The 24,527-nt window shown below is 44.4% G+C and overlaps 1 protein-coding gene across 1 annotated transcript; it reads right to left on the bottom strand.

Moving 5' to 3' along the window:
- Nucleotides 1–911: 911 nt before the first annotated feature.
- Nucleotides 912–21,099, bottom strand: LOC115396075 (neuronal migration protein doublecortin). The gene is made up of 7 exons (XM_030101839.1): nucleotides 20,985–21,099; nucleotides 17,165–17,586; nucleotides 14,326–14,666; nucleotides 5,735–5,837; nucleotides 3,906–3,989; nucleotides 2,099–2,196; nucleotides 912–2,005 (listed from the first exon to the last, which is right to left on the bottom strand). The coding sequence occupies exons 2-7, from the start codon at nucleotides 17,526–17,528 to the stop codon at nucleotides 1,949–1,951; spliced, it is 1,047 nt and encodes a 348-aa protein (XP_029957699.1). The 5' UTR covers nucleotides 17,529–17,586; nucleotides 20,985–21,099; the 3' UTR covers nucleotides 912–1,948.
- Between the last annotated feature and the right edge of the window lie 3,428 nt (nucleotides 21,100–24,527).

Below are 24,527 nucleotides of genomic sequence, written 5' to 3'. Positions count from 1 at the left end.
GGTGGGTTCAGGGATCAATTGCGGTCGCGCATTTTAACGCTGGAAAACCGACAGTAAAGCGTCTGATGATTTACTCCCTGCTTTGTGCTTCAGTGTTGTCTGTCCAGTTTAGAGATCTCTCAGGCTCAATTCCCTGCAAAAAAAAAAATTCTGAGAAAAACTCTTGTTTTCAGTAGATTTTAGAGACACGAGATGCGAGTCGTGACGGTAGGAAAAAAGCGTCATGGCGTTAGAGAGCTGCACACAAGTTCAGTGAGGAAACGAAGTGTTTAGAGCTCATATGAGCAAGAAAAACAACAAAAAAATCCTACAAAGTACCCTTGATATAAATAATAAACTTTATAAAATTTTGAACCCACACACAGATTTAGACAATGGTTATGTTTGGATCACCCCCCCCTGATCAGAGAGCGATGCTGATCCATGCAAACCAGGAGAAATCCCACCGCTGGTCGTTTCCCTGATATAACCGACTGCCTGACACGAGCATGATTCAGTCCTGACACTAATCTGATGCTTTTCATGTGACATGCATTAAACTCCAGGAGTGCTTCCTCCACAATATTTTATAGCTATTAAAAATTACATTTCCCCCCATATTTATAATTCTTGGTCAAAAAAACAAACAAAAAAACACCGGCTTTAATACTTTAATTATTCTCTATTTTACTTATAAAAATTCATCACTAGCTGTGAACTCCCCTCTCCCAACAGGCAGTCTCATAAAATAGTCAAAAAGGGAATTATTTAGACTGCGTCAATACAAAAAAAAAAAGAAGACAAATGGTTTGAATTTGAGTTGACATTTTCATAAACGTAAAGGGCCTACTCTTCGTGTTTTACCTTTGGTTATTTTCACCATTAGGTCCTTCAGGTCAGCTTGTTTTTTTTGTTCTTTTTCTTTTTTACACGGTCAAAGTTTTATCAACATCATGCACTGCAGTTTGTGACACTACTACACAGAGGGTATTCAGGATACCATGTATTGCCTACTGTCTTACGCAGAGGGTCAAATTAGAGGAAACGCCAACATAAAGAGCAGTGGGATGCTTTTTTTCCCTTTATGCCTCATCTCTGACTGGACAAGAGGAACTCCCAATTATTTACAACTTAAGACGCCTCGGACGTGCCGGTTCTGAAAGGACGGTGTTTTTATAATCTCATTAATATATAATAGCGTGTGAGCATGGATTCTCATTGAGGAGGCGTTTTGCCTGCGATCCATAATCACCAGTCAGGAGCAGCATCCCACACATCCCCGCGTTTATTTTGGCTTCTTCTACTTTGACCATACCCTGAAATCGAGCGAATGACGGGACGTTAACGTGGCTGTGATATTATGGAAGCACGGCAATGGACATCGGGGCAGAGATGTTATGGCGGGTATACACAGTATTTACAGCAGGTTAGAACAGACTTCCTTCCGACAGGAAACAATTACCTTTCACACCTTTGGCCATCGGATCAGGCAGCAGGACGGCAGGAACATGAGGAACACCAAAAGTACGATAAGTGATACAAAAGTTGAGTCAGTTCTGACTAACACCCCTAAAAAAACACACATTTGCTGCTTGGAATTGAGTCGCTGAAATACCAAGAGTCTGAGTGCATCCGGTATTTAAAGGTCTGGGACCAAAGTGGAGTTATTGTTTTTGAAACGGTGGAAACTCGGAGTTGGTGAGCCGTGTGCCCTCTTGAAGATTTGTGGCTTTCTTCCATGTTTGAGGAGTGTTACAAAGTGAGAGAGAGACGGATTAAAAAAATGTGTTATTCTCAGGCAGCAAATGGTGTCATCGAGCCCTGGCGGCTAAAGGCCTTAAAAAAGAGACGAAAGAGCGGTTTCTCAAAAAGCATGTGGCACTGTGAGTGAAGGTGGAAAGCAGCAGAGGTATCAAACTTCTGTGTTTCGGGCCCAAAGGGAGGCTTGGCTGCAGCGAGGGAGGAGAGTCTACATGGATTCGCCCAGGGAATCGTCGTCGTCCAGGGATAAGGGCAGGTAGAGATCCTGCGAATGCAGAGGAGCGTGTTACTGAGTCGCCTTTAGAGAAAAGCAACCGGAAAAGGGAAAAAGCGAGGCGAGGGAGAGAGGAGCGGGTACCTTCTGCTTGTTGTTGAGGCCGGGGCTGTTGGGGGTGGAGGTGGGGGAATGCTTGGAGATCGGGGTGGAGAGCTGGCTGCTGGAGCCGGTCCCGTTGGCTGAGAGTGACCATGGAGTAAAAAAAGGAGAGAAGGGGAGAGGGAGGGGAGAATAAGGTAAACAGTAGAGTGAATTAGAAAGTGTAGAAAAATGTCAGCCCGGCACTGCGGCCTCACTTGGCTACGACACAAAGACTCGTCTATTTTTTTTTTTTCAAGTCCAGGTTGGACGAGCTCTCCGTTTGTTTAACGGCATTTTATTCACTCGCTCTGCGTCCTGCCACGTTGCTAGGATCTTCTGTGATCACCATTGTGCCTATACCTAAGAGCAGTGTGCACCAATGTAACTGAGTGTGTTCAGTTTTTTTTGTCTAGACTGCTGAGCACTGCGAGCCAGATGGCCCGTGTTAACTTTAAGCCAACAAGCACTGAAAATAAAAGGGTGGGCAGAGTGCAATTGTTAATTTACTGGCTTCGTTACACCAAAAGATGCAGAAAAACAAGAATTTTTAGCAGCCAGGATGAAACAGAGACAGAGATAAACGCCGAATCTTTTTGCAAGCCGAAATCAGAATGCCTGTTCATGTTTAGCTCTCACACACAGGCCGCACAGAGAGATCAACAACTCAACAGATTTATTCAGAGAGGCCAAACGCTCGGCTGCAAGCAGGACAGACTGACCTTAGTCTGTATATCAGGAAGGCAAATGGCGAATACAACATATTTTTATGTTGCAATTATGTTTAATACGTCGTAATATTTGAGTGTTTTAATGACAGGAAATCAGTGAGGAAGGTTTTTTCCTGCTGTTGGTGATATTAGAAATAAACATGTTAAATGAAATGTGCACAAGATATCTACATAGAATTGAGTTTATATAGTCAGGTCATAAATATTTCTCCCCATTTCGGCCCCATTATTTCCACACAGAGGTGGTTGGTATTCAATTTGCTGCCTCTCTGTCACTCAGACCAACCATCTGCCATCTTAATGTCAGAAAACTGACAAATAGTAAGACGCCCTTCAAAGCGATTAAAACACTTCACCCACTAGAGGTGACAGATTTTAGATTATGAATGTTTCTTGGATCGGTGGGGAGAGAAACACAATTAACCTCAAACTGAACTCCTGCAAAGAGACTACGGTGAATCAGCGATATTCCTGATATTTTAATTTATTCTAGCTTCATTTAAGCAAATCAAGTAGTTCATTAAACTAACTACAGCACGACTCTGTTTCTCAGTGGGAAGAGTCGACATGAAACATTCAAACATCAACCAACAGCTGAGTCCCTGCGCTTTACTGCCTCCTGGATAATCGTTAAAACGCTCGACTGTCTAGCAAATAGCTGAAAGCTGCTCATCTTGTCTTTGTTTACTTTTGATGTTTTATTCATGGTCTTGTCGAGAAAGAAACTTCATCAGCACCAGTGCATTAGATTAACAAAGGCTGGGTTTTTACTGCCCCTATTCTGGAGGATAACAGGGTTTTCACGAGGTGCTGTCGTAATATTAACGAGTCTTGTGTCATTCGGACTGTCCAGTAAAAGCCGTCTGTCTCCAGCTGTCAGACGCAGACAGAAACTTCACCTCTGGACGCAACCTGCTAAAGACGAGCCACAGACGTGATCAAACATATTTTTCAATGAGATATATCTCATTGGAAGAATCCGCCAGCCATCTTCTATCAGCCATTACTGGTGCTGTGATTTCTAGGTGTGGTCAGTGTCTGGCAGGGAGAACAGTGTGTGAGATGACAAACAGGCTCACTTGATTCGGCAGGAGACTTGCTGCGGATGATCTGAGCGGGACTCTTGGAGCCACGCTGAGCTTTGGCCTTCATCACTCTGCACTCTGTGGAAAGAAGAGGATGTTGGAAACTCTTTACATGTCTTTCTGATTGCAGAATTACTGGGATAAAAATCATTTCAAGAAAAACAAGAAAGCTGTTTTACATACAGTCAATTTTACTTATCTTTAAAACTATAAACCTAATGCAATACATACAATGGCAGTGTGTGTGTGGCCCACAGAAATCATTAAAAAAATATATTAATTTAGGAAAAAGAACCCCATAAAGGAGTATGCATTGTATTCTGGGTCACTGTATTAATCAGGATAGACAGACTCCAGACAATGCATCTCCTCCCTCTCCATTCCTCCCTCTGTTTGTACCGTCAGGCTCTCTCTCTCCCCCCCCCCCCCCCCCCCCCCCCTCCTTCCCCCCTCTTCCACTTTTGATGCTAATTATACTCTCTGTCCTCCCTCCATCTCCTGGGATCGCACCATGTCTCTCTTCTTCCTCTCTTAACCTTCACACACGACTAAACGCCGGCGTGCGGGCGCGTGCTCTTGTTTGCAAGGTGTGCTGCCGCACCACGCCTTTGACGGTGCTACAGACTGGCAGCTTGTCTGGTTTGCTCGGCGGTCTCAAAATAGACCTCCGACTCTCTCCGATTCCTGGCTGGCTTCAATAGACGCTGCGGCTGCGTGAAGAGAGACGCAGGTAAACGTGCGCGTCTCTCGCCAGCACGTCTGCATGTTGGCGTCAACATAAGGAGTGTGAGAAGTAACCACAGGGGATTTAAGGCTATTTTTGAAATTGTGCCAAAGATAAAAAGCAGAAAGCATTCGATAGAATAAGCATATTCAACATTTATCCTTCAAGTACAGAGTATCTTCTTCCTCAAATCACTACAAATGTAACAATGGTCCTTCACCTCAGTGAAGAAACATGCTTCAAATCATCAGCTCTTCGTCATAAATCTTTCAGATTGATGGAGCTCTTTGTAAGCACACTTATTGTAAGGTAATATCGATGTGATTTATCACAGAGGAGCTTCTCCCCCTCCAGCCTACCCGGTCCGACTCACAGATGTCTGCATGCTTGAGACTGTCTGCCATTTCATTCAGCCTTGGCCCCCGAGGTTATTACAACCTCAGAGAAACAATCTGGCTTTGGCTCCAGCGGGGAGCATATGAGGAGCAACTGACCAACATCATTAAAAATGATCTGGAACCTCTATCCGAACAGGGAATCAGGCCAAAAGAAGGAATGGTAATGACATATAAAGCCCGCATCAGTGCTGCGTTTAGATTAAAAGACATGAAAACATATTGAGGAGTTCAGGTTGAAAGAGGTTCTTAAAATAGGCTCTGCAGGGAGCAAGACACACTCAGTGGGATGACTGCTTTTACATTTTCTCTCCTCGACGCCTCAGCAGTATCAGCACCAGCAGATCAGATGGCCTAAACCTGTCACCGGACAGATTAATGCTTCCTCTTCTTCTGCTTTTTCTACACCCTGCTGCTGGCTGCAGATAACAGGAATCCCTCTCAGTGTTTGTGTGGGTCTCCCTTGATGCATTAGGATTAGTTCAAGGAAATTGTCACATATGGAGACATCTGTAGGTGTCACTGCCGGTTATCGGCATTACCCTCTTAATGCTGCTCTGTTTTCCTGCATTCGGCTCAAAAAAAATGATTAATTGTAAAGCACATGTTTATTCATTAACAATGATAATGTTGCATAAAGCTGATTTGCAGCCTGAACGTTCTGAATATCAATTTAATTTAGAGAAAAATGTGGTCGCGCTCACCATTCTCATCGAGAGAGAAGTCGTCCTGTGCGTAGCGGAATTTCTCTGGGCCACATGCGATGAAGACGTCATCATCACCGAAGAAATCTTGGAGGCAAGTAACCTGTGAAGAGAGAGTCCAGAAAACGTCAGAATGCTTTCGGTACCATAACCACACTTATTTTCATTCATCGACCGTCATTCACTGCTGCTGCAGACCGACTCTGGCTGCAGGGAGCTTGATGCCATTGTAGAGGATATTACCAACATTTACAGAAAATAAAATACACATATATATATATATATATATATATATATGTATATACACACCTTTAATTCCAGGAACTTCTCTTAAAAAAGAGTCCATTTGAACAAATACAATAGTGGGAAATTACAACACTGGTCATTAAAAAAAAAAACAATACAGTGAGTATTCATTTAATCTCAGCTATTCAACATTGCTGACTTTCAGAATTTTTCCAAAAGTACTACCCCTCGACCAGGGACTTTATTGGTGGTTAAAGAAAATTCCAGAACTGAATTTAGCGGTTGAATCGACTATTGTTCCTGCGATGGTTCCAATTACCTGTAAAAAGTTAATGAGGGTGAAATGCAGCCAGTGAGGGCATTGTGTTTTCATCACAGGGACACAATCACAGTAACCTCACCAGCATGTTTTAGGATTGTCGGGGAAAAACCCAAAGTATCTGGAGAAAGCCCACAACCTCATGTTGCCGTTTCTTGAAATTTACTGAAGAGCATCAGAGACGCAGATTCAAGACAAACGGTGTGTGTACTACAGCATCAATACGACATGTTTTTGTCAACGGGACTCCAACTTCCTGGTCGGTTATAGCAACATACTGTACATATATTCACTGTGGTACCAAAAGCTAGTCAGATTTACTTGAACATTTGGCACTGCGTGGACGGATTTTTAGATGGAAAATGTGCCACGAAAAGCTCCAGGGTGCTGCAGGAAGCCTTTATGAGTTGCCATGCTAACATACCTTTAGCCGCATTAAGCTCATGTAACGAAACGCACACACAATGGGCAGACAAAAGCCCACACTGTGATGATATTGTTACACCTTCACAGATCCAACTTCCTTCCTCGGGGCCTTTTCAGTCTGCAGCAGCTGTTGACACAATATGTCCTAGTTAGTGGACAGATGTCTGAAGGCCACACCTTCTCTGCCGTTTTCCATTTTAAAAGCCCTGTTACCAGCTCGGACACGCCTATTAAACCCACTCGGGGAAATAGCTGCCTTTATTCTTTCTTGTGCTGATGAGATTTGTTACAAAGCCTCCAAAGCTGAACTTTACAGTTTGCCTTTCGACACCTGTTGAGATTTTCCATCCTCACTTATAAGAATTATGAGATCAAGCCGTATCGAGAGGTGCTGCAGTCACTGAGCTGCACACGACTCAGACCAAAAACATGATTATTTCACTAAATCACGCCTCTCTCCTGGTGTCTCTCGGCAGTTATTAAGACAACCCTGTGCCGGGACGTATGCCAGGATAGTTAAGATGCATCATGGGTTCCTTTTGTGATACACATCTAAACTATGAGCTGCAGATAATTTGGGACCTCCCCACCCCAGCAGCTGCCATGTTGGTTCTCTATCCTGCTAGACAAGCTAAAAGTGTGTGGTGGTGACTCTCTGGCGTGGCATTCAACAGCTGTAGCCTCTCTGCGTCCCACAAGATTCCCCGGATACAGGCCTGGCCGATCTCCGCCGAGGCCCACAGACGGTGTTTTGACTCCGGGGAGCAAGATCTAATTGAGCTTTCAGCCCGGGCTAATTTACAGGCTACACGTTTAGGTTTTCCTCAGCATTCATTATCGAGAGATCAGATAAATGTTACTTTCATTAGGTTAAACTGCATCGCAGCAGCAAGGGCACCTGACAGTTAATCATAAGATGGAAACATTACGGAGCGCCGTTTCTCCCCCAAGGCCGGCGGGCGGCAGGAGGGAGGGAGGGAGGGAGACGGGATGAAAGAGGGCTGCGATGTGGCAGGAGGCTGGAAGCCGCTCCATGTTTTAATAGCTTTAAGAACAGAGTTGATTAAAAGGATAAAGTATTTATCCAGCAGACCGCCACCTTAATCTTTCTTAACTGAATCGCCTTTTCAAAAAAAAAAAAAGTCATGCAGCCAAGTCGAGCAAATTTCCTAATATTTAAACAACCTGTTGGACAAACAAAAAAAACAAAGTGTGACAGAAAATATTAAAATCAAAGATGTTGGACAAGCTTGAAAGTATAAACTTAGATTGTTGCCCATGTTCTGTTAGCCGTTAGCTTTCAAATCCAAACCTGCAAACTCCTTCAAATCTGAGACAGAAGTCTGTGTATTAGTGTTTTCTCTGGCTGTCGAGCTTCAAAACACAATCTCTCATCTGGTCCAACACCCTTTTTTTAAAAAAACAAGCCTGTTATGAGATGAACCATGTTCAACTCCATGATTCATAAAGCCCCCATCCTCCTTAAGAGTCCTTCACAAAAACAATGAATCCCTTTAAGCAATCCTGCTAATCCTATTTCCCACCAGGGATCACTTAAGATCCACATTAACTGGACCATCACAGAGCTGATCTCTGACCACCTCTCCTAGAAAAGCAACCACACGAATCAAGACACACACACAGCTTTAATGTGCACATTCAATGATTAGCCACCTTTTTTTTTTCCAACCATGAGCCTTTTTTCTTCCATATAGGAAACAAGACTGATGGGTTAATGTGACTCTAGCCCTCAGTAACGTCCAGGCAGACATCTTTCTGGACTTGGCTCTAAAACCTGCTCTGCTTTGCATATGATTGGCTCCCATATGAAATGCCACCGGCCCTTTGAAACACAGCAGGAGTGAGAAAACGGCATGCGAATATTCAGATGTGGGTTAAGAAGCATCCTCGAAAGGTCAGCCTCTCTCATGTGGCCATAATAAAATCCGAGACCACCTGATACAGTAAGCTCAAAGTTAGGAAAAGCTCAGTCACATTTCATACAAACTGAACATATATAATTCAGCTCAGTGTATCTGTTGGGGTTTTTCCATGAAACTGGCTCTTTTCAGACTCCAGGTGCCCTCCACCCTCTGTCCCACAAAGCCCATCCCTAATCTCTGCCTCACCAGCTGTCGGGACCACATGACCCCTAAAAAACCCAGCAACACCACCAGCAGCTATGCAGGGACCCGCCAGCTAAATTATTTAGAGGTCCTTCAGTCCGACTCGGGCCAATTGTCCACATGGTGATGGTCACAGTAACTGTGTAGCTAACAGGTAGCTGAAGTGGAGGGCAGGGTGAACAAACACACACTCAAACCCTCAACAAGTTTTTAAAAGAAGTTATTTAGGCATATATGGTTTGATACGTGTGGTGATTTGAGCTGCGAGGAAAACACTGCTGAATTTGTTAATTCACTGCTGCGCTTGTGTCGACCGCAGCGCTTCCTTTCAGAGGCACAGTTGGTGTTGAAATGAATGACTGACTGACGGTTCCAGCATCTGTCTACTATGCAAGCTGGCAAAGCCACACTGATGGATCCAGGGCAGGAGAGCAGCTACCCAGCTGAGCATGAAAATGTATTGACTTCCCAGCATTTACCTGACAAACCACGAGACGGGAAACTGTTAATCCTGCATTTTATTCTTTTTATTATGTGTTGAGCCATAAAATCCAGAATCTGGATGAGTATTTTCTCTTCCACCCATGCAAATTATCTGGAAATTAAACATCTGAAATAACAAATGAGTCCTGAAATAAAAACGATTCACACTGCAGACGTTTATCTTTGACTGTGCTTTTCTTGGGCATGCACAGAAATCCGGGCACAGAAATGCAACCTGAGGTGCAGAGGAAGGTCAGAGCCGTTACGTCGTCGAGTCTCTGCAACACTGAAACATGCGAGACGAAACTGAAGCAAAAAAAAAAAAAAGGCCAACGGTGAAAAAAAAGAGCTCACCAGAGTTGCTTTGCTACCCAAGGGGAAACACCCACACCGTTCCTCTCACTGTAGGCACACAGACCCGATCAATACAGGCGCCTCTGCACAGAGAGGAATACTCCTCCAGAACACACACACTGCATGTCTGAGAAAAGCTTTGTTAAAACACACAAAATGGAGACAGAGCATGAAAAACATGCATGCTTGTCTGGAATTTGAAATCTGATAATCCAATCTAGTGAATGAAAATATCAAAGACTGTTTGCCTTCCTGACCTCTCCGTGACCTTTGTGTTGCAGCATCATGTCTGTGTGTTACTGTCGGTGCTCCGGATGCATTTGGATCGCAGATGAGCGAGTTAGGCAGCAATATCTGCACCGTCATGGGGACCAGCTGGTGCCTGATGTTGTTTTAACCTCACCCCTCCCCGACGGCGAGGAAGCAGGCTTTCCATTTGGCTGACTGATGTGGCCGCCGCGTTATTAAATTGCGCTTCCTTCTTTTTCTGCCCCTGAGGTCGTGTTCACTTGTTGATGTGGTGTATGTATGTGGGGGGAGCGAAGCGGGGCTGCTGGGAGATTCATGCAGCAGGGATGCACACAGCCTCCCGTGCCTTGGAGACAGCGGGGAAGAGGGGGGCCACGCCCCTCTGTCAGCCTCGTCGTCTTGCCTCCGCTTCACCACCTCCGCCAGTCAAACGTGGGCGCAGCGAGCTCTTGACGGATGAGGGAGAGCGGGGCAGGCAGGTAAGACCCGATGTAAAGAGCACACTCAGCGCATTACCGCCATTGTCACAAACCGAATCCATCACGGCGAAGCTTATTGCCATGACAACTGCTTCTGCAGCGTGGCAAGGAGCGGGCAGACTGCGAGAGCCCTGATAACCACAGAAAAGCAGGCTTTTCTTTCCCATTACTGGCTGTATTTTAATCGTTAAGAAGCCCTGAACCCATGCATGCACGCATCATTTATTCGGCGAAGATTTCTTTTCCGCCGTATCCCTCAACTCCTAAAAAGCAGACGAAATCTTTTGTTCTCTGACAATAACAGTGTGACCTTGTGCCTGAAGCATCAGTTTCTTTTGCTCTGTGGCTCTTTTTGACAAATCAATGTGGAGAGAGAACAGCAAAAAAAAAAAAAAAAAAAAGAAGAAGAAGAAGCAGCAGCCATGAGTAAAATTCTCAGCTCAGGTCAGAATAAATGGGCACTCGGATCAAACCACTGCAATGCTGCGGACTCGTCACCGTAATTCATCAGGAAAAAAAAAAAAAATCATCCCGCAACACATGGACCTTCAACAACTCACACACGGCTTCTCTTCTTCACCAGCAATTCTGATGTTAAATGGAAATCAGGACTATTCGCTGCAGACACTATCAAAAAAAAAAAAAAAAAAGGAAAGAATTTAAAATGGCTGCCAGCAATTAGACTCCCCCATTTAATGTAGGCTTTAGAAACAGGGGAAATCAAGTAATGCATGCTTTTTAGGGGGGGGGGCTCTGAATAATTACTCACCATCATTGGTGATAAAATGATACTAATTTGCTGTAAGAATGGAAATGCTGAATCCACTGGCCCCACCCTTCCTGACTGAAGTGAAAAGCATCTGAAGGGGAAAATGGCAGTGATTTTGTTCACAACACTGGCAAAGAGAGGAGGGCAGGCTGTCTTTAGAGCCTACACAGCACTAAAAGAAAAGAGGAGTGTCAAGCATGGAAAGTGGCCATTTTAAAAAATGCTAGAAAGCACAAGTAGAAGCACCGTTTCATTGCAAATGGGTCGTTTAAAATACTTCGCAGACACAGTTACACAAAGCTTGAATGTATCGGATTCATACAAAATAAGGAAATGATAATTGCAAGACTTCTTTCATGTGCATTTTGAGGAGAAAAGAAATCCTTATAGCCAATTGTAACCTACTGATTTCCACTATTTTTCAAAACACAAAAAAAAAAATTAATGTAAGATTGAGGAAATCAAAATTAAGTTATGAAATAAACTCTGGTGCAAAGCTGTAACATGTGAAGGTTGACTCAAAAATATAAAGAGTGATCACATTTTAATAACCTCCAATAAGCACACCTTTAGTAACGCTTTTGATCAATGGATCCCAAATTCTGTTAGCAATTTGTCTTAAATGTGAAACTCAGAATCAATAAAAAAATGACTACGTGGAATCAGACAAAGAACTCAACATGTGAAAGAGTGACGTTATGAATTACCAGAGTTGACTGCTTCACTCAGATTTTAAAATCTATAAATGTGATGTTTTCTTCATTTTTTGCCTGATCTGCTGCTGATCACCTTCATTCGTGTGAGAGGTAACTGAATTTCATCCCTCCCCGAGATAATTCAGCAGCAGAGAGGTGAGACTTTGACCGGAATGGGAAGAATAGCAATCCCATCCCTGCCCAGCGCATGCATCCAGGTAAAAGCCATGACATGTGATCTTTTTTAACACCAAAGCCTCGCATTGATGGCAAACTCTCACACCCACTACAGGATGTGGTATCTGACAGACCGGTCCACACCAGCTGGGCTCTCTTTGTGCCTGGGATGTGGTCTCCTAGCAACCAGTCCCAGCAGCTCTCGCAGCAGAATAGGAAGCGGAGGATCGGCGCAGAGTCAGGGAGGGGCGGGCACTGCATCAATATTGCTCTCCACCATATCACCTCCACCACCAAGTAGCTGCAGTGTGCCTCTGCACACAAAGACACCACAATTATGTGCACGGCGCTGCTCACATGTCTGTGCATTGCAGGGAGAAGCGGGAGTCCCGTCTCCAGCATGAGTCAGAGATCAATAGACTCCAATTTAAAGAGAATCCATATCAATGATGACAGCAGAATCAATACACTGTGACTGGCATGTTCAACATAGGATGGCTATTGTTATAATCCTGTGCAAACATATGTAGTGAGGACATACAAAATGGAAAAAATGTAAATCGTCTTTGCGCTCCATGATGGAATATGATTTCGATGTTCAAGCATGGCTTTCTGCAGAAAGCCGGTCTGAGTCCCGGGGCAGCCGCGCCGCACCCCTGGGAGAGAGCATTAAAATCAAATTCCCCTATCTATCATTTCCCAGTGCCTCCCCCTCCTCCAAGACACGTGTGATTCTGTTCCTGTTAATGAAAGGAGGAGAAAAGTAAAGCAGTGCAGCACCTAAAGGATCCCCGATCCGCAGGATGAAGGTCAGGAGAACTAAAGAAAGGGCTGAGGAGCAGATGTTTTCACGCCCATTCCACATCTGCATCCTTGTTCATTTGTTATGGCTTTTTATGCAGGTTTTGAAATTAGAGATGAAAGAAAAAGATCCATATATGAATTTATATCATGTATTCAAGGTTCCAGTGCAGCGTCTCGCAGTCCTTTCCACAGACCGGCTGACCCTGCGCCGTGGTTCTGGTTAAGCTTCATGTCTGTTTCAGTAAAGTGTGATCATGAATAAGTCATCATGTGTTCTTTGCTCAACCAGTCTGTTGAGAAAACAGCAGTATTCCCCGTAGATCGCTGTTTAGGAGGAGTTGAGGTGTTCTGCCGGCATGCGAGCCTCGTTCTGACAGTTCTACGAGCCTCTTCCACTCCAGCTCTTGTTTATACAGCGTAACAGTAGTGGTGAACCAGCTTTCATTGGCAGAACAAGTCAATGCATGAATCCAATGTAGCTGATAGTAAAACAGCTGCAGTGCTTTGATTCGGATGTTTTTTTCCCCTCAGAGTTTGCTCTCGATTGTGTTAAAAGACAACCTATCAAAACATGGTCCGGATATTTACTCTTCAAGTCTGATCCACAAGAATGTCGACATGTTTTGCTTTTACAGATTTTTCTGTAGTTTTTTTAAATGACATGAATTTGAAGGACAATTCAGGATTGTATTTTAAAAGGTCAGATAAGGATGAAGTGTTGATCTATTCCAGAACAGGCGAGGTTAATGAAGAGTCCCAGACGACATTATTCAAGCTCTTCGGGCGTAAAGGTTTGTCTCGGGCCACATTCTCACAGGTATTCTAAAACACCAGCAATAGAGGAACAAAACCATCAAACATCACAATACAAGGCTTGGTTCTTTGTGCGAAGCCATACAGGGCGGAAGGCAGAACTTCCCAGGACTTTCAAACAATTCAGCGGCAGATAAACCGAGACATGCTAATGACCTCGAAACACCACTAACTCCACAACAAAGGCGGGAGGACGGGACGCCAACCGAACCACAGGGAGAGTGAATATGCAGGTTTGAAGAGCAGAGGTCAGGTGTGTGAAAGTTGCTCCAATGGACCAACAGGGTCATTGTTACCTGAGCTTTAAAACCAGCCAACAGAGAGTAGCTCAACTGTGTCCATCTCAAAGGGAAAAAAGTTGAAAGGAGAATGAAAAGAAAGGGTTTTAACCTCTTTTTCTACATTTCTTCCATATATTTTAGCTTCCCGCGTTCCTTTGATGCCGATGATACCCGTCTTTATGCACATGACTGCATGAATGGCCACACATTACTTTATTATGTGGTTTTATTTGAAAGCTTCTCCGTAGGGCTTTTATTTCACTCCTTGAACAGACTTTTTTTTTTTATATATACACATATCGGGTCCAAAGAAATTCAAAGCAGCTCTGTGATCCATTGTGTTTCCCCCCGACGGCGCGCCGTAACATACCTGCTTGCCGTCGAGCGTGTAGATCCTCTTGACCACGCCGCTCTCCAGTTTGATGGCCTCCGTGATGTCGGTCAGCACCTGCTCGAAGGAGTGCGCCGTCTTCTTGTTGAGCAGGACGCGGACGGCCTTGCGCGGCTTCACCCCGCTGCGCATCACCGTGACCAGCTTGGGCCGAACAAAGTCCTTGCTCTCCCGGGGCTCGCTGGCGGCCTTGGCGGCCAGGGACTGCATGTTCTTCTGGCTGGCCGAGGCCTTGACGTTCACCGACCAGTTGGGGTTGACGTTCTTTGTGTAGTCGACTTTCTTGTAGAAGTTCTCCGATGCGCAAACATAGCTCTCCCCTGTGGAGGCAGGGAGGAATCGGGTTAGTGTGTTGTGGCACACTGAGCTATTTAGATATGACACCTGAGAGTCCCAGAGTGTGAACCTTCACAGGCCATCAAGGACCAGTGGGAGAAATGAAGTCTCAGCTTTCAAGGTCCAGAAAAAAAATGTAAACTCTGTGTACTTCAAATTATTACAGCCGGTATTAGTTGTGAAGTTTAAAATGAGGTTTGAATGGCTGCGTCTGGAAAAAACATGCGGCTATCTGGTTTCCCCCAAATGTTATTTCCGATCTCTGGCTCAACGCAAATCAGATTTCATTGATTGTTATTGCAGCAGGAGGAGGAGCAGGTGCAACAGGAGAATCAGCAGTCAACCGAGTCGAAACGACAACTGCTGTACAGGATCGAACTAGCTGAACAGAACTTTGGATCATTTTCTGTTAAAAAAAACTGGACTTCGGGAAAATCACAGCAAGAGGTCCGATTTGAGAGACTTGCCCTCTAACCTGACTGCACAAAAAAAAAATAATAATAATAAATGAAAAAGTAACACAAGTGCTGTTTTGGAGTACCATCTTATGGTCTTCAAACCTATTTTATACTCGCGTCTTCCCCAAAGATTAGGAAGATTGACTAAACTCAATTTCATTAGGATGATCCATGATGCACGGCAGACACTGCACTACACCTCCACAGCTTTCACCTGTCCAGACAGGAGCACGCCAGAGAGGATCTGCACAGCAGCACGAGTCCAACAATACCTGCGTCACAGTACATTCACAATATCTTCACACGGAACATTCTTTAAATTTCAGGCATAAATGTGTGTCTACTTACAAAAGAACAGCCATCCAGGATAAAAATACTAAGAAATATTGAGTGTCAAAGCTAGAGTTGTTATAATCAGGTGAATCATGTCAAGAAGTCAGTTTTTTTCAAATTTTCTAAATAATTTAGTGTCTGTAGGAGCATTTTAATGATGTTAATAGTCTTCATTGACATACTTAATCGGCCATGGTTTTCACTGGCGATGGACTTGTTCTCGTTTTTTCAGGTAGGTGATAAAGAGTAAAGACAGCAGGGGGAACAAAGACCGAGAGAGAGAGATTTTGGCAAAAGAAGGAAACCAGAAGGCAACAATTAGGCCAAATGTGAAAAAAAAAAGAAAAATCATTCCAAAGACAAAGACAGAGAACCGGATTACACTGTGCAGCCGAGATTGAGCAATTAATTACAACCCACAAGAGGAAGCACAATGAAATGCCCCCACTCTCTACAGCACTTACTATACTTGCCAATTTACCCCCCAAACACAGACACACACTGCTATCTTTTTCTAAGCAGCTCGGGAGGTAGAGGTGATCTCTTCATTTTATCCATATTAAGCCATACTTTATCTTCCAGATTGACCCAAACTCACTCCGTCCTCCTCCTGCTGCTTCTTTAGGAAAAGCCCCACAAGGTAAGCCCTTCCTGAAATTATTCTGGGGAAGCAAGTAATCCCAGTCCATCCAGACTGAGGCCTGTGGGTCAAACAGTATTCGCCACCTTTCACCACAATCGAAAACAAATTTAGATTTAGTCACATGTTACGCTGTGACATCTGAGAAACAATTTCAATGACGTACAAATTTTTTTACAAGCAATACATGGATCATCCTCTCTGAGCCCGAGGCTTCGTTTAGTTATCCAAATGAACTCTAAATCTATTTCTTGGCTACTTTTTTCCTCAATGAAAGCAGGAAAATAAATTAATTCCGACACTAAACTTTCTTCTGTGACTAAATTTTGGACTTTTGAAAACACACAGTCAAAATGCTACATTTTTTAATGCTTGTCTCTTTCATTATTTATGAGCCAGATCTTTCTGAAAGAATTCAAGGTAAACTATTTCAGCCTGTGCTGTATTTCTCCTCCTCAAAAATGACAGATTGCTGATCCAAGCTTATGGTCAAGTTCCAAAAGATGTGCAGCTGAACAGACTCTTCTCTTTTATAGCGGAAACTGAAGGGAAGTTTTCGCAGATAAAATCAGTTGTGGCTGTTTAATGATGCCCGTGAATGGAAATCTGACTTTACAGCCAAGCTTGAAGTCCGTTTAAGTTCATATGAGGCCCTCCCATCAGTTTATTCAACAGGGCAGGGAAGTATTGAATCCAAAACAGTGCTTTTTCTATGTGAAAAAAATATTCCTTTGAAAATACAGGAAAATATTTAAATAAAAATAGCAGTTTTACAAGTGCAGTGCTTGAAAAAGTGGACCAAATCTCTCAAATGCACCGCTGTAACCCTTCAGATTACATGACTGTGGAGATTAAAGGAGTCTAGACTGAGCGGCCAAGGCTACTACGGTGAGGAGATAACTGGAGATCATCATGAACACGGCGGCACAATAAGTGTCAGGATGTTCTCGCTAAAGCGGCTCTACTGAGACCCAAAAACCGATGAAGCTGAACATTCCAGCATCTAGACAAGGAGATGCAACAAATCAGATCTCCCAAACGCCTGGCTCACCTTCCTCCAGCTCATCCAGAGTGGAGATTTTGCGCATGCCGTCAATGGTGAAGATGAAGCGGACCCCCTGCGGCAGGTTGATGTGGTCGGACAGCGAGCGCGTGAGGTCGGCCAGCAGGGAGTCAAAGGTGCGAAACCGGTCGTTGGCCACGGCGTACACGATGCCCTTGAAGTAGCGGTCTCCGTTGCGGTAGAAGCGCACCTTCTTGGCCTTCTTCTCGTTGGTGAGGGCCTGCAGGGTGCGCGTGCGGTAGAAGCTGCAGTGGGCGCTGTGGGTCGGGCTGGGGAGGCCGTTCATGCGCCCGCCCCGCGGGGTCCGGGAGGACTTGTCCCTCTCGTCAAAATGTCCAAAGTCTAGCTCCATGATGAATGGGTTATGGCGGTTCTGGCGGATGTGCAGTGGTGAGTCACCTCCTGAGACTCTGACAAAAGAAAGAAGACAAGAAGTCACACTCTGAATAATGATAATAGCAGAGACTACACTTTGCCTTTTTCCAAAAACAAAGGATAAAGCAAGTGACAATATGATCTGCAATAAATTCGATCACTAACATAAGATGTTACTGTATTCGTGCTTTGTGAGATTTCTTCTTCTGTATAACAAACATGACCACTTTGTCTGAACCAAGTTTTGTTTTTTCCCTTTCCTTTATCCACACACTTGAAATCAGCGACTCACATCTGAACAGGAAGTGGACATCTAGGGCCTCAGGGCTCCATGTGATTGGCCAGAAAGGCTGATGTGTAGAGAATGAATGCACAGTGTGTCTTTTAGCAGTTCAGTCTTTTGTGATATGTATTTTGCACATACCGACATGACTGTGTACAACATTTCAAATGGCTTATTCTCCACAGCTCCATATATTCCTTTATTAGCAAACTTTCTCCTCAAAAATGACAGAATTAGACAGAAGTGACCCCGCCCCCTTCCAGAAACACCCGTCCTCTGGTTTTGTCAGAAAGCACAATACTGCAGCGATAACATGCCTTCATGAGCAAACAGGCAGATAATCGTTCATTATCCGTTTCCATGAAGCCCTGGCTTCATACAATGGCTTTCCGGCTCTGGCCAAATCTAAACTCACTTTAACCTGCAGTATCACCACAAACAGTGACACAACCCAACCACTTCAAAGATCATTGTGTGTGAATACATTGGGGTCACGATTGGGCGTGGGAAATACTCACATGGTCACCAGTGGACCGAATACTGGATATTAGGATGCTAATATAGCGCCACAGAGGTTTTACTGTGTGTTGTATGCTTTCAGCAAATGCGAATCCCTGCAGTGTCACAAAATGTCACAGAATGTAACTCGATAATGACGCTGTTCAGATAACCGGAAACCACAGATGTGAGTCATTCAGGGATTTATCGATGTGGATTTACTTGAGCAGAAATAGGATTACACACTAGGACGAGATTAGATGATAACTGACTCAACAGTAAATGCTAATAGTTTGTTTCATTTGTGGAAAAGATGCGATGATAAAAACATTATCAAACACATCGCAAGCTTTTAATTGACGAAGCGAGAGGTTAAAGAGGGCTGATGGGAACGTGGATATAACCGGCGTGGGTCTACATTGCTGTGCAGCAGAGTCATACGGCCTCATCTGTTATGCGACACCCACACCATACGTCTGCGTCTCATCTTCCACCACCTACACACACACACACACACACACACACCTGTGAACAGCTGTCTCAGTCGCACTGATGAATCAGTACCTGGCAAGCAGCCAACTACAAAGTTAAGATGTGAAATATTGGGGGGGAAAAAAGTCTTTTGATCAAACATTTTGTCAACTTGTTCATCTCTAGTTCAAGCAACTGATCTACAAAAATCTACCAAATCTCACCAAAAGGTATGGGTAGCTTTGAACGGTAAACATGTTTATTCCACTCTCCAATGGCATCACCATTTTGTTAAACAAGTATTGACAATAATCACTGTAATTCTTCTTTCTGCACTTCACTCAGCAAAATATTTTGTGACGAAAACCCTCAATATGGAAATTAGAAGATCTACAATACTGAATTATGTAAAAACTGTAAACAGTGAGGGGTCTCGGATCTCAGAGCACACTGGAGTAGAAGTAATGGATTCAATGAGGAGTGTTAAATATTAAAGCAGACAGAAGAGTACAAGAGTTTTCTCTCTTTATCTTTGTCATGAGCAAGAAAATATAATAAAAATGTGAATCATAGAGTGTCTTCCTGCGTTTTGAGATATTACACAAGTTATGAACCTGTTGGGTAGATAAACGCCATGAGGAGAAGCAGCCTCTGTCTGCTTGAGCTTATCTAGATGGGGAGCAGTCTGTTTTTCCTAAAACCTCCTGTCTGAGGACCACAAATGAGTCTTTCGAAGCCACAAAAACTCTGCGACCCAGATCTTACAAATGGTTCTTTCAAACACTAACAAACCTCAATCGAGCGCCCACACCCCGCCACATAAAAGACGAACCTATCAATGCAAACTGCTTCAAAGAGAGGATGCTCTTAATTCATGGAATTTACAAATGGGGACAGACACAAATGTCAGAATTAAGCAGGCCTGTCGCTCACTTTGATTACAAGTCGTGGCGTCTTCACAGGATTTGACAATATTTACTGTGATTTCACATGATACCCCACCACTGGCCGAGATCCTCCGTCATTTGACACTTGCGTAAATTATTGATGAAGAAAAGAATTATATAAATAAATAAAATTGAGGAACATCAGAAAATTGGACCATCGGTTGAGATGATTTCTACCAGCGATTTTATCAGCTGATTAACCATTTTGGAACAATTCACATAATTCAGTCACACAAAGTCTTCTCATGCACTCCCTCACAATTTCATGCCTTCAGCCGTGCACAGTGACAGAGACCTCAGTGATAATCAGGCAGGAGAAACACTGCTGACAGGCGTGCATGTGGCCGGGGCCTCCAATCACGCCAACCCTGTCCAGGCTGCTGATCTGCTGTTTTATGACAGGCGTGCTGACAGGGGTGGGACCGCCGTGGAGTGGGTGCTCCTCAGCTGACAAAGGCCAGGTCTCCAGCCCATCTGCTGCTGCTACAGGGTGACCCGTCCCCATGTGGAGCGCCAGTGAGGACGGTCCATTGTCTCGGGCAGGGTCCCTGCTTTCCAGGGTTACATCACCTCATCCCCTGCTCCTGCTGCAGCCGGCCCATTCTCCCACACCGTGTCCAGAAAGTAGCCCGCACCTCCACAATACACCCACCCCCAGCAAATAAAACACACACGTTAGGCGTTTTAGATGTGTGATTTTTCAACAAAGACTGAAGCTTAAAGAGAGAGACGTGGCAATTCAGTGAAGCAGTCAGCAGCACTGCAGCAACAAACTGTGGTGTCATTGATATTTTTGGCTGGTTTTGTGTTCTTGACTGAGCCACCCACACAACACCCCGATGGCTGCACATCCTCCCATCTCCCAACGCACCCAGCATCTCACCAAACCCCGGCCACAAAGGGAGGGAGAAAGTTTCCTCTTAATCTCTGATGGATGCTGTGAATCCACATGGCAGAGCAGGCGGCTGGAATACCAAGTTCTCCCTTCACGAGGAATTTAAAAAAAAAAAAAAAAAAAAAAAAAAAAAAGAGGGTGGGTGTGATCACCTAATCACAATCCACCTGCTCCAACGCAAATCTTCAAAAACATGTAAAACAACCTGAGCTACACACCGAAAAATAAACCACCCAAAGACATCTCAACTAACTCAATCCAAGTCCAAATTATGACAAATTAAAGTGAACATAAAAGAGAGCAATGTGTGATAATAATCCCACCCAGCGGCGGACTCACCTGCGTCGCAGCTTGCGGAGTGAAGGGTGTGTGTGGATGAGTGTGTGTGAGGGAGAGAGAGAGAGAGGGGGGAGTGGATGTGAGTGTGTGAGAGTCGATGCTGCAGGATAGAGGCACGCCGTCTCTCCCCTCGCCTTTGTCTGCTTCAGTCTGAGAGCGGAGCCGCTGCCGCCGCGCTGGAGGAGCCACTGGGTCCTAAAGAGTCCCGCACCGCGCGCACGGCCTGCACCGCCCGCGCGCGGAGGCGGCGGAGGTGGGCGGAGCTCACAGGGCTAATGGACAGGGACAGACACACCGGTCAAGGGACGTTAGTCACTCTTAAGAGATGAAAGACACGTTTAGGGACTATACGTCTTTCTGACAGAGCATTGAAATCCTGCTGGGATTTTAGTGATTGGTTTTATTGATTGAATGAAAGCGAGGATGGAAAAAACAAACAAACAAACAAAACAAAACAAAACAAAAAAAACAAATTCACCCATAACCAGCTAGAATTGAACTTCATACCTTCATGACCCTGAGGATGGATGGATGGATGTTTGAGAATTGGTTAAAATTGTGGTCAGATAGTCTGATTGCAAATCAATGCCATGTGGATGCCTTTCCTCACGATCTCCTAGACATTTTTTATTACAATTTAATATTAATTCCTTGGATGTGATTGTTCAGTGGACATGGAACACATTTTGTGTAAAGCAAAAAAAAAAAAAAAAAAAAAAAGAGAGAGACAGTGTGTGACTTCGTTTTGTTCTTCTGTACTCATGGGGAAATAAACCTGACTGTACAAGCTGACCAGCTTGTACAGCTGAAAGATGTTTCATCATCATGAGACAAACTACTTGTTATGGAGTTTATGGTGAGGAAAATCAGAGGAAAAGAATGTAAGACACAACAATGTGTTTAAAAAGCATTGAAAATCTGTGTGTGTGTATGTGTGTGTCCCTTTCAGACAAACCACAGTTTGATGTTTCCAGTCTGGTGAGGCTCTTTGTCGGGGCACAGAGGGGGCTAAACTACCTCAGTACTTGTATTTGACTTTTCTCTTTTCTCTCTTGTTCCTGGAAATAAACTTGTCTGTTGTCAGTGATTTGTGTGTTTTGGACCTCTGTTATGAGGTCCATCACTGATCACTGTAGTCTGAAAGCACTTATTACAGCTTGAATAAAAGTATACCTGTACTTTAAAATATGAATTTTCACTGTAAAGTGAAAATGAAATGAAGGAAGAAAGTAAAACCCAAAATAACTTTGTATCCCACTGTCTTTGGTTTCACTATAGGTTTTTTTTCTAAATCATAACTTCTCAGTGTTGTGGCTTTGGAATTTTTAATAAAAAAAAAAAAAAAACAATATGCGGTGTGCTTGCTGTGTCAGGGCAGTATCGGTATCACTTGAAACCTCTGAAGGTCTCACAGCGGCTCTTCAGGCAGTTCCATGGGGGTCGGCTGTAGTTGTAAAGCTTAAGAGACGCAACATGATATTCCCACTGGCTGGAAGTGTAACGAGGACAAATCAAACATCAAGAAAACAAACGAACTCCATTGTTGAAGCATCCATTGACCAGTGATGACCTCTGGACTTAAAAACCAGGCCATGATGTCTCAGGTTCCAAGATTACCTTTGACGGTTCTTCCAGGCAAACAGTATCGAAGTGCATCTCCGGGCCAAAACTATCACAACATTGAACTTATGATAGCAAAATATTCTACATGAAGAGTTTATTTCATGTACTTCAACAGATCTGGCTTATCCCACTTGCATTTTTTTTTCTTAATACTTTATGTCAAAGGTGATAAATCTGAATTCTGCCTTGTGTTAATGATTTCATTGCTCCGATTCCATACTGAAGACTTCCCCCTTTAAGCCCACGGTTTACATGAAAAGATCAACGGATAACAAGTCCGTGTTTTCAGCGGGCCGAGAAAAGAAGTTGACTCTTTTCACGGCAGGCTGCAGTCTCTTTTGTCGTCTATTCGTCTCCCCTCGGGCGGAAAAGCCTCACTTAAAAAACTCAGCTGTTGTCACATTCTGCAGCCTCTCCTTTGCATGTCACGCATAGCTCTAATTCGGTCTGATCAGCGGCCGCCCCGCGCCTCCCCGAGGGCCGCCGCTCGCCGCCGCCGGCCCCGGCGGAGGGGAGAGGGAAGAAAGTGTCAATGCAGGAGGTGGTCTGTTTGGTCGGGGGGCAGATGGGAAGAGGAGCAGATTTGGTTTTGTGGCTCTCGGCTGGGGGGGCTGCGTCACATGAGCCCCGTGCCAAAAGTGGACACGTACTCAGCGACTTTCCAAAGCAGATCACTTAAATCCCCGTTTTTGCTGTCAAATCAGTGTGTAGCTCGGTTAGGTTCAGAGCTGCATCTCTTGCTGCCGGCCTTGAGTTTAGAGTACAGAAAAAAAAAAAAAGCTCTGAAACATGCTGCTTTAGAGGGATTCCTGCCAGGTTTCAGAACAAGAACAAGAAAACTGAGAGTAAATAGTGACCAGCTGCTTCTGACTGAATGCAATTCAGTCAACTCACACCACACTAATGTAGTACAAAGAAGAGTTTCACAAAAGACAACTTCTTTCTGGTTGTCTCTTCATGTTTCTGAATTTTGCTGGCAAAGAAATATATTCTAGAGCTAAGTTGATTACTGTTTGTATTGAATGCACTCGGCATAAACTTCAAATCTACTTTAAAAAGTGATAAAAAAATCTTCCACAAGTAACTTGTGTGCAGTCAAATAAGATACAGTAAAGTACAGTGGATGGGTGTTACTCTGCAGTCATCATGACGGGGCTGAGTGAGGTGGACTGCAGGATAAGCATAAGTGGTTCACAGCTGGTGTCTTTTTGGGGGGGAAGAAACACGAGAGAAGGGCGGAGAGAGCTGGGCAGCGAGGGGAGGGGAGCGGTGGCTGTGGCAGAGGAGGGGGGGGGTCGCAGCCATGACAACTGATGGAGGAAGTAAACAGATGTCCGCAAGCTGGCAGACAGGCCCAAAGTGGTCGAGCCACTGAGAGACAGGTGGGCATCCAGCAGCACAGAGGGGCTGCTGAGGGTCTGTGGAGCCAAGCAGGGCACAAACACTGAAGTCACTCAGACATGAATCCATCATCAGATTACTCACTAAAGCGAGCATAAATGATGCTCCTGCTGAGCGGAATGTCTGTGCTTTTGACAGAAAAGCATCGGATCAGTTCTTTATGACAGAACTGACGTTGCAGTGAGAAAGTTTTCATGTCATCGGCGCTGACTGAGTTCTCGCCCTCCGTTTCGTGACCCTCAGAGTCACCGTACCGCCGTCATCAGATGAACAGACATAAAACTGGAAAGCCGTGAGTTTAAATCCTCGGGTCAGCAGCCTAATCTGACTGCAGGAAGTGAAGGAGACGCGCTGTCGCCTCTTTCAGCACCGACCTTGAGCAAGGCACTTCAACTTCAGCTGCTCCGAGTCACACTTGTACGCTGAGTCTGACCTGGAGGACACGGAGAAATACTTAGCAGGGAGAAAATGAATGGAAACATGTTGGGAAGTCGTGGATGAGTGGAAAATTCAAAGGGC

This window comes from Salarias fasciatus, chromosome 10, assembly GCF_902148845.1.
Source record: "Salarias fasciatus chromosome 10, fSalaFa1.1, whole genome shotgun sequence".
In the NCBI taxonomy this organism is placed as follows: domain Eukaryota; kingdom Metazoa; phylum Chordata; class Actinopteri; order Blenniiformes; family Blenniidae; genus Salarias; species Salarias fasciatus.
Note: the sequence above shows the minus strand (reverse complement) of the source record. Positions and strands in the feature narration are given on the sequence as shown.